At 47.2% G+C, this 17,228-nt stretch overlaps 1 protein-coding gene across 1 annotated transcript in view; it reads left to right on the forward strand.

Annotated features, from left to right (window-relative positions):
• LOC109907746 (plexin-D1) overlaps window positions 1–17,228 on the forward strand; it is a 106,549-nt gene that overhangs the window by 78,011 nt on the left and 11,310 nt on the right. Inside the window, exons 15-30 of the mRNA XM_031793917.1 lie at window positions 865–1,004; window positions 1,322–1,501; window positions 2,218–2,302; window positions 2,457–2,723; window positions 4,183–4,332; window positions 5,916–6,030; window positions 6,594–6,701; window positions 8,504–8,616; window positions 9,627–9,731; window positions 10,658–10,788; window positions 13,470–13,668; window positions 13,836–13,982; window positions 14,172–14,328; window positions 14,539–14,642; window positions 15,461–15,524; window positions 17,148–17,182. Coding sequence (XP_031649777.1) covers window positions 865–1,004; window positions 1,322–1,501; window positions 2,218–2,302; window positions 2,457–2,723; window positions 4,183–4,332; window positions 5,916–6,030; window positions 6,594–6,701; window positions 8,504–8,616; window positions 9,627–9,731; window positions 10,658–10,788; window positions 13,470–13,668; window positions 13,836–13,982; window positions 14,172–14,328; window positions 14,539–14,642; window positions 15,461–15,524; window positions 17,148–17,182 — 2,100 coding nt within the window. The remainder of the gene's footprint in view (window positions 1–864; window positions 1,005–1,321; window positions 1,502–2,217; window positions 2,303–2,456; window positions 2,724–4,182; window positions 4,333–5,915; window positions 6,031–6,593; window positions 6,702–8,503; window positions 8,617–9,626; window positions 9,732–10,657; window positions 10,789–13,469; window positions 13,669–13,835; window positions 13,983–14,171; window positions 14,329–14,538; window positions 14,643–15,460; window positions 15,525–17,147; window positions 17,183–17,228) is intronic.

Consider the following 17,228-nt stretch of genomic DNA (forward strand, 5'->3'; position numbering starts at 1 on the left):
TAAAGTATGAAAGTATTGAAATACAAAGCAAAGCACTTTTAGGGGTTCTGAGAAGTCCTTTCTGCCCCTTGCCACTTTCTGGGATGCTGCCCCCCAGGGTGTGCCGGAAAGAAAGGTAGAGAGGGGAGAAGGTGATTTCTGAGGAAAATGGAAAGTTGTTCAAATCCAAACGGAGACCGGATGTGTGCTTCCTTTGGACCTCCTTCCTCAAATATTGGGCCGGAAACATCTGCCTTTTCCTTACGCACACACAATAGACACCCCTGCCCCATTCACACACACACACATACACAGGAAGTGGATCATGTCAGTGAGAATGAGAGGTCCTCCCTGGAGGCAAGGTTCATAGAGGGGAGAGAGGCTTCGGAAGTCTCCAGAATGCTGATGCTGTAGAACTATATAGCTGTATAGGGATATTCGTCTTAGCCCCAGGGACCTGTCCTGTGTGTGTGTGTATGGCTGTACTGCTATATAGCTGGATAGCAAAATATATCCTAGCCCCAGGGATCTGTCATATGTGGCTGAGATGAACGCAAAGCCGTAAGGCCTCAGTGCAGAACAATACTGAACTGCAGGGGTGGGCTACTCAACTTTAGTTTCCCAGGGCTGCAGTGTCCACAAGTTGTCAAACTTAAAATATGTTATACTCAGCAACTTATTTAGCTGAGGAAACCAAGCATATGGTACATATACTGTAGACATCTACTGTATAGAATATTATTTGAATCATTCAATTACAGTGCCACAATGATGCAACACCAGCTGACTGCTGCCTCGGATGTGTGGACAGCACATGACAGCATAACAACAACGTGGCCTTATGGCACATGAATACCCACACATATGTCCCATCTCCCTCCCCAGGTCCCCAAGCTGCTATCCATGGAGCCTAGAAAGGGCTCTCGTTCTGGGGGAACCAGGGTTACCATCAAGGGGGAGCACCTGGACACTGGCTCCCAGATCAGAGTCAAGGTCAATGGTACCCAGGAATGCACCATCCTCACGTGAGTCTTGCTGTGGGATTCAGTACATTGTCATCACTGTTGAACTTGCATATGTTGCTGTGCAGAATCTGATGGCTTTGTGATGCTGAGTGTTATAAAGGAGACAGTTGAGTTGTTTAATTATATCATGTGTGAGGTATTGTTATTTTTTCAGCTGATGAATTTGTTGTATTTTCAGAGGCTGTTTTTGTTCTTGGATATATTTGTTATGGAAGCTCTTAGTGTGTCGTTTTATCATGCTGATTGTGTGGTATTTTTCTGTCCTTGTGCGTCCCTGTGTGTCTTCGTCCTTGTGCATGTGTGTGTGTGTGTTTCAGGCTAACTGAAGACACCATTGAGTGCACCATGCCTGCGGCCCTGCACACACACACTGAGGCGGTGTCGGTGTGTGTGGAGTTTGAATACATACCCTGTCAGCGCTCTGAGCTCCTCACCCAGTACATTTATGAGAAGAACCCCAGCATAAGCTACATCAAACCCAGACAGAGCTACCTCAGGTACAAAGACATTACGACGCACTGTGTATGTGCCCGGCAGTAGTTTGGCGATACATTTATCAAACACACTGTCCCATTGATTATGCAGTATCTCATACATACAGTAGAAAACTGAACAGTCAGTGTCCTGCATTGTTCCATTGATCAATCTAGCATTCCATAGATTCTATTTATCCAGTGTTCTGTTGACAACAGAGCATACTCTGATATGCATATAGAAAGCATATAGAAAATATGATTTCAGTCATTCTAATGCTCTTGTAGTTCCGTTCTACCACAGTCACTCTCTTGGAGGGTTTGCCTGGTATCCCACCCAGCCACAGAGATGACATACTGAGTTAATGTCTTCCTGATCTATGCTCTGTAGCTTCTCCACAGGGTTTGCATGTGCATGCGTGCGTACATGGGTGTGTGTGTGTTGTTTTGAAATGACACCCCATGTGTGAGACAGACCTATGAGGGAGGGCATGGTGGGTCGGATTGGCTTGTGTGCCGACTCTGACTGTGTGTGTGTGTTGGTTTGAAATGACACCCCATGTGTGAGACAGACCTATGAGGGAGGGCATGGTGGGTCGGATTGGCTTGTGTAGTGTGTTGGTTTGGACTGTCTCTGATCCTGTGGTTATGTGAGTTTGTGCTCTCCGTCTCTGGCCAGAGTGGTTGTTTGGGTGTGTCTCTGTGTTCTATGTTTTTAACCGTGTGTGGTTGTGTTCCAGTGGCGGTCGGACCATCACAGTGACGGGGCAGGGTTTTGACCTGGTTCAGAGCGTCACTATGGAGGTGCTAGACATCGGACAGGCGGTAAGCAACAACAAGGAACATCTCGAGTGTGACTAGATAAACTCCTGAAGTAGCTAACATCTTAGATGAAAAACTTGAAGAATGGACTCCTGCACAGTGTGTACACTTCGAGGTGATGAAGGTTTTTTCTCTTATCCTCCTGGTCCCTCTCTAGGCCTGTAAGGTGCAGCCTCCCTCCATGATTACATGCTCCTCCCCCACCTCTAGCCAATCTCAGCAGGCCACGGTAGAGTTCTTCCTGAATGGAGTCCTCTACACGGGAGATAGCCCGGTCTTTTACGGCCCGGGCCAGGAGGAAGAGGAGGATCCTCACGGAGGTCACTTCCTGTTGGAGTATGTGGAGGACCCTCAATTCTTCACCGCCAACAAGGAGAAGCTGATCAAGCACCACCCTGGGGAGCCACTCACACTCATCATCAACGTATGTGACAGCCCAGCGCACTAATGGGAGAGGGTGGGGGTGGGGAGTTTTGTAAGTGACAGTTTAGTCCACCAAATGGGAGAGGATGGAGCAGGATGAGAACTGAAAGGCCCATTGACCAGGGAGATTCGTGCACTTGTTCTAGGAACTGTCCAGTCCTGTCAATCTGACTTCATTCTGAAAATAGCAATCATGGCTTACTGTCTTTGTATTCATACTTTAAAAAGATAAAAGACTGTGTAGTTCTGAAACCTAGGGTGTGTTAAGTTGTGGCTGGGCTGTTCAGAAAGAATGGGATTACAGTACCACCACCTCTTAGCAGATAACTCAGTCAGACATCTTTGTGTAAGGTCCTGTCTGTATTCTAGCTGACCTAAGCTACTGCCCCATAAACGACTACCTCATATATGAGAGAGGAGTGAGGGTCTTAATGCTAACAGTCATTAAAAACTGCTGGATCTCCACTTGTGCTGGTACAGACAGGATGAGACACAGACAGGGAAGTTACAGGGAAGTCTCTTTCTGCCCATCTCGCTCTCTTTCTCTCTTCTGTGCGTATGTGTGTGTAAAGCTGGGGCCCTTACAGGAATTTCTGCCTCAGCCCTGTCTACTTGGGTGATGTAGGGGCAAGGGGGTACTCAATGTTGCTTCTTGTTTTCATTACGAAGGTGGATTCCACTTTGGGTGGACCAGGCTGGATGTTTGTGGGCTTATCCAGGTTCAGATAATGTTGGATGGAGTAGAACGTGTTTGTTTGATGGGGATTGTTGTTTGGTTAGATCCTATATTAAGGACATCTGTTGGAATGTGGGTGGGTTTTGTTTGCTTTCATCCTGTTTTGGTCCTTGGAATTCATTGTTTCATGTATGTGTTTTGTCTGTGTGTGTGTGTGTGTGTGTGTGTGTGTGTGTGTGTGTGTGTGTGTGTGTGTGTGTGTGTGTGTGTGTGTGTGTGTGTGTGTGTGTGTGTGTGTGTTTGAGGAAGTGTTTGTTGACAGAGACTCAGGGGGTGGCATCCTGCAGAGGGGACAGGACAGTACATGGTCCTGAGGGTGTAATCACAGAGAGGAAACACACTGGGGATAAACATACAACCTCTCCTCACACAGCAGTCTCCACTGGTGGGTGGGTGGGTGGGTGGGTGGGTGCATGTCCGCGGAGAGGCTGGGGTTTAGATGGACAGTGTCCGTCATGACAGTCAGTGGGTTAGTCAGTTTGGAGAAAGTGTTCTCTCCATGTCTACTGTGTGATTCTTTAAGATGAACTCTCGCCCTGTGTATGAGGAATGTTGTGAGACTGAATGAGTTTGGTTCTGGACTACTCAGTGGGTGTGTTTATGTGTGTGTGTGTGTTTATGTGTGTGCCTGTGCTTGTGTGTCAGCTGTGCCTATCCAAGACAGACCATGGTGTCCCTAGAGCTCTGACTGACAGACGTCTGTTTTTGTTTGGGTCTGGCACAGAAAGGACCGAGCAATCTGGAACTGGCGCCGGAGGAATACTCAGTAATGATTGGCTCCTATCCCTGTGACATCAGCTTCCATAACGACCAGCTGTTCCACTGCAGCATCAACGGCTCGCTGGGCTCCAGTGAAGGAGAACTGCCTGTCACCGTAAGTACAACTGCATTATATTTTAAGGCTACTACTTTGGACCACATTATTATCAATGTTTTGAAACAGTGTCCAGTTTGGTATAAATACCAACTTAACTATGCCTCGATGATCTGGCTGAGAGCAGAGGGACGAGCAGGATGACAGGCCACTCTTGGTCAGGGGACAGGGTGTAACAGTAAATGAATCAAAGAGTAAACCAATCTGATATCTGTTCATCTGTTATCTGCTCAACTTTTGTCTGTCTGTCCATCCCAATCACACGTGTAGGGGGACACAGGCACGCAAGCATGTGCGTAAGCCTGCATGCAAGAGTCAACACACACACACACACACTCTGGGCTTCAGCTGAAATGACACTTTCTCGGAAAGGACAGTAGGAATTGCCCATATGGTTTTTGTTTTGTCTAAGAAGTCTCTCTTTATAATATGGCTCAACCAACTAAACCCTGCCTTGCTCTGATAAAGACTCTATCTCTCTCTCGTTTTACTCTCTCCCCCCACTGTCTTGTCTGTTGCACATTTCAGTTTTGAGAGGGCTTATTAGAGAAAATAAGGCCGTTGAGAGCAGTGGATTAGAATGGCCATGTTTGTCTATCTGTCTGTCTGTCAGTCTATGTCCCTCACAGACAGTCAGTGAGGCGTGAGTCACAGAAAGAGAGAGAGGGAGGAATGGAGTGTAGGAGGGGAAAAACTCTCTCAGGATGTCCATAAATAAACACATGCAATTAGCAGACAAACACAGAGGGCAGGGTTCCAACAAGATGTCAAAACACTAACGGTTGGGCTGCCCTCATACCTTGTGTGTGCGTGTGTGTGTTTAGATATTTGTGTGTGTACCGGTGTGTGTGTACGCTAGCTCCCCCCAGTTTAAAAGGTATGCAAATGCTTAGCTTCTGGGCATTAAAACAACCTTTATGATTTATTCAGAGACTTTTCAGTGGTGTACTAGTACCTACTTCACCTCCCTTTTTTCCCTTGGCTCAGAAGTGAAGCTGAGCCTCTGTATAGGGGAGCTGTGTGTGAGGGGTTGTGTGGGCTGCTGTACCCCAGACCAAATATGAACACAGAACAATGGCATTTCTTTCCAACACTCTTTCTTGCTTTGTTTTCATGGTTTGGAGAAAGAATTGGTTATACCAGAGCGAGACCCTGCAGAGAGAGAGACCACTCGTACCCCTCCTCAGTCCAGGAACAGAAGGATATGGGGAATAGGACCTTGAAGCAGACATACTGAATTTTGTCAACAAGGTTGCGATAGGGAATTGGGTTGGACAACCAGAAAGCAGAAATGAAAGTCATCTCTCCAGTCACATCTGTTTACCCTGAACTGGTTGACTAATACCATCACACACATTCCAGTGTGTGTGTGTCATGTTAGCCTGAATGTGTATTTGTTTGATTGTGTGAGTGTCAATGTGAGATTGTGTGCATTTCTATACCTCAGAACATGTTTGCATTTGTATGTTGAAACAGGCCTGCTAAACACCGTTCTCTCCCCTGAATCTGCTTTCCTCCTATCTCACCCTTTCTTTCAACCTCTCTCCTTTCTTTACTCTTTCTCCCCTTCTCTCCCTCCCTAGGTGCAGGTGGGTAACTTCCAGAGGATCATAGCCAAGGTGCAGCTGGGTGGTAGTGAGCTGGCCATTGTGGTGTCCATCGTGGTGTGCTGCGTCCTGTTGCTGCTGTGCACTGTGGGTAAGTGTCTGGGCTGGTGACGTTGCCGTGAATGATGGATGTCTGGGCTGCCTGGCGACGGATGCTCCAGATGTGAGGGAGATAAAAGGATCTCTGGGGTTAGGGTCTCTCTCCCCCAGTCTACACAACACAAAGACACCACTGTTACCACTGCTCCCAGTGTGTGTGTGTGTGTGTGTGTGTGTGTGTGTGTGTGTGTGTGTGTGTGTGTGTGTGTGTGTGTGTGTGTGTGTGTGTGTGTGTGTGTGTGTGTGTGCGTGTGCATGTGACGTTTGTGTCTGTGGGTGCGAATGTTTGTTCTCACGTAGTTGTGTCTTTTTAATGTGTGTGTCTTCGACAAGTGTGGAGCTTTTACAAATGGAGTATGTCCTGATTCATTACAACATGTCAACCTGTGATAACAGGATATGGCTTCAAAGACATCTATTTATTGACTCGTATGTCTCTTTCTGTGTGTTTCTCTCCCACATACTTTCCCTCATTCCCTTTTGTCCCTCCTTTTCTCTCGCCCTTTTCCTCTCTCACTCCATCTCCCTTGCCCTCTCTTGCACACACACACACAGCTCTGGTGGTATACTGTACTAAGAGCCGGAGGGCGGAGCGCTACTGGCAGAAGACTCTGCTGCAGATGGAGGAGATGGAGTCCCAGATCAGAGAGGAGATCCGCAAAGGTTCAGAACCACACACACACACACACTTGCACTCTCTTGTACTGGCAGAAAGGCTGGAGTTTCTGTGTGATTCGTAATGCTACCAGCAGGTCTCCCTACACTCAGATGTTATTTAAGCTCCATTGAAGTCTCACTCATGTTCTCTGATGTCCCTGGGCCAAGGCTAAACAGAAAACATGGACCTTCACTTAGGGATAGGGCTTTTATGTGTGTGCGCTTACGTATGTGTGTGTCTGTGGTTGTATGTGGTGGAAGCAGTTGAAAGATGTGTGCATAGTTAGCGTGACTCATAAAACACACAGACTGAGTAGTGATCACTCACACACAAACATGGTGGTCACACACTGCTTCAGATGTGTCTACTCTGAAGGGGCAAAGTGGTAGGAGTGTGAGAGGGGAGTCGAGAGGAGGGGGGTCACTGTGGGCCAGTTTGAAGGCCACAGAATGTCTGAGCGACCAGATTTATAGGACAGATAGATAAAGATGGATAAAGAAAGAAAGAGAAATGGAGAGTGGGAGAGGAAGAAATAGGGGCAGGAGTCAGGGACATGTTTCTGTGAGGAGAGGTGTGGGAGGAGTATGAGGGAAAGAAGAGGAGGGAAGGTTTGTTAGGAAGGACACAGATATGTGGGTGAGAGTGTCAGGGGCGGGGGACAGGTTTGGGAAGGGAGTAAAGAGATTGGCATATTGCAGGGACAATTTAATTAGGCAAGTCAGTTAAAAACAAATTCTTATTTACAATGATGGCCTACTGGAGAACAGTGGGTTAACTGCCTTGTTCAGGGGCAGAACAATAGATGTTTACCTCGTCAGCTCAGGGATTTGATCCAGCAACCTTTCGGCTACTGGCCCAACGCTCTAACCACTAGGCTACCTGCCGCCCTAAAATCAGATCACACGTGTCAAACTCATTCCACGGAGGGCCGAGTGTCTTTCGTGTACTTGATTAATGAATTAAGGTCACTAATTATTAATGAACTCCCCACACCTGGTTGTCTAGGGCTTAATTAAAAGGAAAAACCAAAAAACCTGCAGATACTAGACCCTCCATGGAATGAGTTTGACACCCCTATCTAGATGAATGATAATAGTTTGGTATGTGTGGGAGTGATAAGGTGTGTGACTGAAGAGCATTGGAATTTGGCTGTAGAGTCAGTCATTGATGGTCAGGCCTGACCAAAGGACTATTTGTCAGAAGATGTATTATCCTGAAGGGAAATGCTAAGAGGGAGTTTTGGCCTGACACACACACACACAGATACACACATACAGAATGTCTCCATGGTGATTATTGTATAAAACGTAAACAAACTTATCATCCTGGGGAAGGAAGAGCTTGTCCATAAAGAGATCTCCCATGTCCAATAACGAGACAATACAGCCCATCCGTGTCTCATAACAGCTTGTAATGACAGAACATAATCCACTCATAGCAGAACCTATGAGACCCATGTGTTTAGATATGTTGATACGGTTCTTGTGGGTTTTACTGCTAGCACACATGGTTCTGATAGGAGACTCTCAGATTGAATCTGGCAGCTCTGATTGTGTTTTGTAAATATTTCCCTGCATGCTGTGCTGGACTGCAAATGCTGGCACGGTCATGTGACACCAGAATATGCTAATGTAGTTAAACCTGGGTTCTGGGATATTCTAGAATGTAAAAGAACTAGGTAGAGACATATGCATGGTTCTGGGTCTGTGCTCTGGAATAAAAGACATTGTCGTCTGAGGTGTTCTCGACTAAATGACCTGTGAATGGTGGTGAGATGTTGTCCTCTAACCCTGTGGTGTCCCTCCAGGCTTTGCAGAGCTGCAGACAGATATGACAGACCTGACTAAGGAGCTGAACAGTAGCCAGGGAATCCCCTTCCTGGAGTACAAACAGTTTGTCACACGTACTTTCTTCCCCAAGGTGAGTCAGTCTCACACACACACACACACACACACACATACACACCGACCTTCTTCCCCCAAGGTGGGTATCACCTTACTACAACCAAGGGAGATTTTCGATCAGAAACCATTTACATTGAATAGTTCTTCCGTCCCAAAACTTTTCAAGCGTGGTGTGGTTTTAGTCACTAGCGGAGAACATATATTTGTTACAGGTAAGTGTTTTCTCCTTTCTGGTGTGCTATCCATCTGTTTTTCCACAGACAGAACAGTGTGTTTCATGTTTAAACATGATGTTTCAAGGAGACAGAACATTGCTGGGCACTCACACAAGAGAACTTTCCCCACTTATGTAAACACACTGCTGCACACAGCACACATTCTTCTACTCACCCATACACACCATACACCCATACTTACACTTTTGTATGCACATACACGCTTTAGTACAACCTAACAATGGCAAGGAGCTTAGCTAATAGAGCACGTGTCAAACTCATTCCATGGAGGGCCGAGTGTCTGCGGGTTTTCGCTTGTCCCTTGTACTTGATTGATGAATTAAGGTCACTAATTAATAAGGAACTCCCCTCACCTGGTGGTCTAGGGCTTAATTGAAAGGACAATCCAAAAACCGTCAGACACTGGGCCCTCTATGGAATTAATTTGACACCCCTGGGTTAGAGTGTTGGGCCAGTAACCAAAATGTTGCTAGTTTGAATCCCCGAGCTGATCTGTCAATGTACCCTTGAGCAAGGCACTTAACCCTAATTGCTCAGGCTCCCCGTTGATAGTGGTAGACGATGGCCGTGACCGCACTTTCCCGACGGTGTCTAAGGGCGAGTTGGGATGTGCAAAAAACACATTTCCAATCACACATGCGTTTTAATACACACTTGTACATGTGTGAAATAGGAGAAATATAAGCACCCACTCTATTGTTATTATTATGTACTTACTCCAACATCTCCACACACACAAGCACACACTGTCCGCTCACTCTGATTCTGTCTCTCTGTGTGTTTATCTCAGATGTGTTCAGACTATGAGAGGAGTCTGGTCCAGCCCGTCTATGAGAACAACGCCCTCGGTCCACGAGCCCTCCCTGAGACACACCCCCTTCTGCAGGACTGGCAGGTAAAGAGTTAACCCCCTGAAGTGTTCCACTATCCATTCTGCTCTCCTCTACCTCCAGCGCCTCTGCTTCACAACTGGGTCACACTGATTATTACGTCTCCACGGTGAGGCTGTTGATTAGGAGTAACTATAGAAGGAAACCACGTGTGTGTGTGTGTGTGTGTGTGTGTGTGTGTGTGTGTGTGTGTGTGTGTGTGTGTGTGTGTGTGTGTGTGTGTGTGTGTGTGTGTGTGTGTGTGTGTGTGTGTGTGTGTGTGTGTGTGTGTGTGTTGCATTTTAATTCCCATTCAGCAGCTGCCAGTCCTTATGATTCTGGCAGTTCTCATGTTGTCAAACACTACCCCAGCCCACCCAGACACTGGCAGGTTGTTGACACACTTCCCACCATCTCCCTGACAATGGCACCACACACATTCTACTGTAACCATGTAGACAGCCATCTCTGGTGTGTGTGTGAGAAAGCGAGAGATCTACTATTGCATCACTGCATGGTTTTGGGTCAACAGCCTGGGGAGCCTGTCTAATAGTGATAAAGTGTTTCAGATCCTTCCCGTGTTTTCCAGGCCACAGCGTCCAAATCTCACATTGGCCATCTCACATCTCTCGCCATCTCACATTATCACCGCTCTCCTGTCACTGTGAAAACAGGAGCATATTGCTGCAGTCCAGGGGGAAGACTTTATCACAGCACTGCTTAGATGCACCGTTAGATAGGATATCATCTCATTAACTAGGCTGAGAGTGTGAGAGAGAGCAGGTGAAAGCTCTGAGGTAGAAACTGCATAATGACTTTTAGTGATCATACCCTGATCAAATGAAGTTATGAGGTGGATTTGGGTTAGGGAGGAGACTGACTGAACAGGTTGGTTCAATACACATACTGTAACTCCCTCTTTTCTCTCTCCTCATTCTCTTTGTCTCTCCAGCCCTCTAACACAGCCAAGCCTAACATGGAAGAGGGCATAACTCTCTTCTCCACTCTTCTCAACAACAAGCACTTCCTGGTTACCTTCGTCCACGCGCTGGAGCAACAGAAGGACTTTGCCGTACGCGACAGGTAACCATGAAAATCATGACAACCATGCACACTTCAAAACCAAAACACTGTTACTGCATAAGGCCCCGATTCCAACCCAAGTTAAACATGCAAAAATGGAACGTCATTCCCTTTTTATGCATTTCTCTCTATGCGTATTCTGACCTTGAACTTAAGCATGAGAATAGCACGCTGATTCACCCGCTATTCGTTCGGGGTAGAGATCTAAGAAATGAAGGTGTGACAGAGGTGTGTCTACAGATAAGCGGTATACTGACGTTGACTTAATTCCCTCATAATTCCACCAGTTTTACATGCCAGGAAACCATGAATAAGGTGGAGCGAACCTGCCGGTTTCAAGTGGAAAAAGCATCTACTTTCTTTTTTCCATAGAAACAACAGCAGTCTCCATGCACTGTATGTCATGTTCGTCATAACGAGGAGACCATGGTGCAGCGAGACCAAGAATACATTCTTCTTTTATTCCACGAAGAACACTAAACAAACTAACAAAACAACAAAAACGACCGTGAAGCTATGTAACAGGAGTGCTGCCAGGCAACTACACATAGACAATAACCCACAAAACCAAAATGGAAATGGCAACCTAAATAGGATCCCCAATCAGAGACAACGATAAACAGCTGCCTCTGATTGGGAACCAATTCAGGCCACCATAGACCTACATTACCTAGACATACAAAAACCCCATGGATATACAAAAACCCCATGGATATACAAAAACCTTAAACAGGACAGAAACACACATACCCACCCTCGTCACACCCTGACCTGACCAAAATAATACATAAAACATAGATAACTAATGTCAGGGCGTGACAGTATCCCCCCACCCACCCCCAAAGGTGTGGACTCCTGACCGCAAACCTGAACTTATAGGGGAGGGTCCGGGTGGGCATCTAACCTAGGTGGCGGCTCTGGTTCTGGACGCCGCCCCCCTTCTTTGCACTGAGTCCGCTATTGTAGCACTGACCCGTGGATCATCTCCGGAGGCTCTGGACTGCGGATCCTTGCCGTAGGCCCCGGGCTGGGGACACTCGCTGCGTGGACCATCGCCGGATGTTCTGGGCTGGGGACCGTCGCCGGAGACCCCGGACTGGGGACCGTCGCCGGAGGTTCCGGGTTGGATACTGTCGCCGGACGCTCCGGACTGGGTACTGTCGCCGGACGCTCCGGACTGGGTACTGTAGCCAGACGCTCTGGACCAGGTGCTATTGCCGAACACTCTGGACTGCCGAGGCGCACTGTAGGCCTGGTGCGTCGTGCCGGAACTGGTGGTACCGGGCTGAGGACACACACCTCAGGGTGAGTGCGGGAAGGAGACACAGGACGTCCTGTACTCTGGAGGCGCACTTGAGAAGAGTGCGAGCAGTAGGAACAGGACACACCGGGTTGTGAAAGTACACTGGAGACCTGGTGTGTATAGCCGGCATCAATTGTTCTGAAATTTTAACACATTTCAGAATGAGAACGAGGAACTGACACAGGTGGCATCGGACAGCTAACACGCTCCTCATGGCGAATGCCGTGCATACTACGCCAAACCAACAGCTCTCTCTTCACTCTCCTCCAATTGAATCAACAACTCCTCGAAGGTCTCATAATCCCCCTCCGTTCACTCTCCTCCAATCTGTCCAATAACTCCTCGACAATCTCTGACTCACCCCTCAACTTCGCCGACTGCTCCATGTGCCCCTCCCCAAAAACAATCTTGGGGTTTCTGTGGCCTACCTTCCCGACGTCATTGCTGTCCTCTCTTGCTCCTAGGCGACTCCTCAGCCTGTGTCCAAGGTCCTGCTCCGTCCAAAATTTCCTTCCAGGTCCATCCCTCCTTAACACGCTGCTTGGTCCTTTTATGGTGGGTTATTCTGTCACGTTCGCCATAACGAGGAGACCACACATAGCAGGTAAACCTGGAGCCTGGTGCACGCTTTACAATGACTGGACCATTGTCAAACACTTTGCGTAAGAAAGGCGTGCATAAGAAAGGCGTAATTTCCTAAGTCGGAATCGGACCCTAACTAATGATCCTATGTATCCACCTCTTCCCAGTTCAAAGTGTTTATGTGTAGAATATGACAGCTCCATACAACACCTCAGCATATCTGTGTAAAAACAATGTTGTTCTGAAGGCTCTTCAAAGAACTGGGATATTCCCAAGTCCCACCCTTAGCGTAGTTGCCAACAACCGGATGCATCCAATTTTCAGGGATATCTTCAACCTAGCTTCCTTTTCTGCTGAAAACTGGATTTAGGAACTCAGGCATTTATTTTACTCCTGCTACATTAGGTTACCTGAGACCAAACCACTTCCCTCCCTCTCCAGGCTAAGCAACACAGCAGCTATAATATTTCCCCTACCTGGTCTCCTGGATAAAAGGCTCTTTGTTATGGAAATTACCCCGTCCACACACTCTATCCATTTGGACCACTCATAAATAAAGCGGAGCCAGTTCAGAAGGGAAACCCCAGTGTGGTGGCATCAGCTGATATTACACCAAATGTATTGACACTCTACTTACATGCGGTCTATTGAAGTTGACCAGTTCTACACATGCTTCCTCAATGCCAGATGTCACACGCACACATGCGCTGGTGTCTCTTGCTAATGCCAATACTATGTCTCTGTACTCTGTTCTCACACACATTTTGGTGTTTTTCTTTTGTCTCTCTTTCCTCAGGTGTAGCCTGGCGTCCTTGCTCACTATCGCCCTCCATGGTAAACTGGAGTACTACACCAGCATTATGAAGGATCTGCTGGTGGACCTGATCGACGCCTCGGCCGCCAAGAACCCCAAGCTGATGCTGCGACGCACAGAGTCTGTGGTGGAGAAGATGCTCACCAACTGGATGTCTATCTGCATGTACAGCTACCTCAAGGTGTGGGAAGGATGGCGGGATAAAAAACGGGACTCACCATGACCTTTTTATCAAATCATGAGGATCCACTGTCAATGTAGTTGAACCCCTTACTGAGAAACATCATCCCTCAGTTCTCAAAGTTATCTGTTACGTTTTTTAACATGTTACTGTGATGTTTTCTTCAGGAGACAGTGGGTGAGCCCTTCTTCCTGCTACTGTGTGCCATCAAGCAGCAGATCAACAAGGGTTCTATAGACGCCATCACAGGGAAGGCCCGGTACACCCTCAACGAGGAGTGGCTGCTCAGAGAGAACATCGAGGCCAAACCACAGGTCAGTCACAACACCGCAATGCTGATTTCCTATACTGACCAATGATTGGTTAATAAAAAATCTAAAAGTCTTGCTGTATGCATGTATCATGTGTCAATCATTCACCTCTATACAATCCTGTTTATAATGTCCTAATTAAATAGTGACCTACCCTGCCTACTCTAATGTCCTCCCTCTCTTTGTGTCCAGAACATCAACGTCTCGTTCCAGGGCTGTGGGATGGACTCTCTGGCCGTGAGGGTGATGAACACAGACACCATCTGCCAGGTGAAGGATAAGATTCTAGATGCCTTCTATAAGAACCTGCCCTTCTCGCAGTGGCCCCAGGCAGAGGACGTAGACCTGGGTGAGAGAACTGTATTTTATTCACCTTCCTTTATTTAGATTGATTGAGAAAGACATTTTTTTAAAGGGACCCCTGATCAACTCTTGCTTTGTAGCACAACTGACATGAAGCTTATACAATAGATGGCCAAATGCATTTGAACATTTATAACATTATTGTCCCTTTCCTCGTCCCTCTCTCCCTTTTTCCCCCCTCTCTGCTGTGCTGTAGAATGGTTTGCGTCTGGTAGTAACAGCAGGATCCTCCAGGACCTGGATAACACTTCAGTGATGGAGGATGGCAGGAAGAAACTCAACACAGTCACGCATTACCAGGCAAGGCTCTGCTCCCACAACACACACACCAACTCACCTGTGCCTGCGTGAGTGGATGCATAAGTGAGGTTGTGCGTGGTGTGTGTCCCCTGTGTCTGTGTGTTTTCCCTGACATTAACACACTCACAGCAAGGGTGGAAGTAACAGAGAGGTGAGGGTGAGAAGTCACTGTAAATGTTGACTGCCCAAGGAGTGCCACATTCTGTTTATCTGTGTTTGCATACAGATGGGTGTCGATACAGTATGTGTGTGTGGTGCCCCTCTGTGACTGTGTGTTTGTTTATGTCATCATACACATGTTGTATGTTTTTGTGTGATTTCTGTTTTTATTTGTATCTGTCATTGTCTGTGGTGGGTGTTTGTGTGTTTGTCTTGGTGTAAAAAAAATTATTGGGGGTCTTGGCATTTTCTAGTGTCTTGTCATGTTTGTAATGTGTCAGAGTAATTCTGTGTGTCTGAGTGTATTTGTGTGTGTAAACAGGCGGGCGGTGACCTATAACCTTTGCCCTGTTACCAGTGCTGTTACGTGCTCTGTTAAGTTAGTGCTGAGTTGTGAAGGCAGTGAGGCACAGTGTGTACTAACAGTCTCGGTTCAGCAAAGCTGTTCAATCCATTTCCCTGTGTTGACTTTAATGAGCCCAGCAAGCCCCCCTGGAGCCCCCCTGGAACCCTCCTGGAGCCCCCCTGGAGCCACCCTGCCACTTCAGACTCACACACACACCCAAACACACACACATACCCTGAGGCAGCAGATAATGATCCAGTTCTCGTGCTCCCCCTCTCACCCCTGTCCCTGTGACATCTGAACCCTCCCACAGATCCCAGAGGGGGCGTCGTTCGCCATGAGCATGAAAGACAAGAGAGACAACACCCTGGGGAGAGGTAGGTCACACACACACTCTCTGTCACCTTGTCACACACTCCTACATGCTTAGAAAAATAGAAACTTTATTATGATAAAACCATACACACTCACTTCATCCTGAGCATATTACACACACTCACACATCAAACCACAGACATACATACATTTCCCGCCATAAAACACGCTGTAGCAGTCTCGCTTAATCAATCACACACGGATGCACGCACACACACCGTACATCAATCAATAAATCAATCAGATGTATTTATGAAGCCCTTTTCAGCTGATATCTCAAAGTGCTGTACAGAAACCCAGCCTAAAACCCCAAACAGCAAGCAATGCAGATGTAGAAGCACGGTGGCTAGGAAAAACTCCCTAGAAAGGGAACAGAACATGGCCAAGATGTTCATAGATGACCAGCAGGAAATAATAATAATAATCACAGTGATTGTAGAGGGTGCAACAGGTCAGCACCTCAGGAGTAAATGTCAGTTGGCTTTTCATAGTCGATCATTCAGAGTTAGAGACAGCAGGTGCGATAGAGTGAGCGAGTCGAAAACAGCAGGTCTGGGACAGGTAGCACATCCGGTGAACAGGTCAGGGTTCCATAGCCGCAGGCAGAACAGTTGAAACTGGAGCAGCAGCACGACCAGGTGGACTGGAGACAGCAAGGAGTCATCAGGCCAGGTAGTCCTGAGGCATGGTCCTAGGACTCAGGTCATCAGAGAGAGAGAGAATTAAATGGAGCATACTTAAATTCACACAGGACACCGGATAAGACCGGAGAAATACTCCAGATATAACAGACTGACCCTAGCCCCCCAACACATGAACTATTGCAGAATAATTGCTGGAGGCTGAGACAGGAGGGGTCGGGAGACACTGTGGCCCCGTCCGACTATAGACAGGGCCAACCAGACATTTAGACCTTTCTACAGCATGGTTGATGTCCAGTAGCCATAAGCATGAACAGATATCTAGCCCCAGATGAAACAGGAGGGGGAGTGTTCCCTGTACCAGATGATTCTCTACTGTGACGTCAACATTTGGGAGGGTCTGCTAACCTCACCCAGAACAGATCTTAGTTCTGACAGACCCGCTCTGTCCACCCTAATGATTAGGGCCTCTCCTCTCAGTCATATTGGGCCAGAAACAGGCTAAATGGATGTGAAGTAAACCCTGGCTAATGTAAAACACATTTACCCCTTTCTGTGATCACCTCAGAGGGTCTGGACTGGGACCGGGGCCTAAACCTGTCTGCCAGACAAAGCTAGGCCTGGAGTAATGAGAGCACAGTCACCATGGGGGGGGGGGGGTTGTGTGTGTGTGTGCCTGAGCTTTGTAAACTCATTAGACTGGCTCCAGCACCAATCACAAACTCTGTCTGTTTCTCTTCAGCTTTTCTCCCTCATTCTTTCACTCATAATCTTTATTTTTTTCACTCAGCTCCCAATCCACCTGAATCGTTGGCTCTTACATACTCTCTCTTTTTCTTTTTACTGTCTTTCACTCGCCTTCCCTCCTCCAATCTTCTTTTTTTCAAACTGCCTCTTTCTCGCTCTCTCTCTCCTCTGATTTCTCTCTCTCTCTCTCCTCTGATTTCTGATTGTTTTGTTCTGTTTTTTTCTCTCCCTCTGCAGCCAAAGACTTGGACACAGAGAAATATGTCCATTTGGTAAGTACAGACACACTCACTCACACACACACATGGACAGAGAGCT

Source organism: Oncorhynchus kisutch, linkage group LG17, assembly GCF_002021735.2.
Source record: "Oncorhynchus kisutch isolate 150728-3 linkage group LG17, Okis_V2, whole genome shotgun sequence".
Taxonomy (NCBI): Eukaryota; Metazoa; Chordata; class Actinopteri; order Salmoniformes; family Salmonidae; genus Oncorhynchus; species Oncorhynchus kisutch.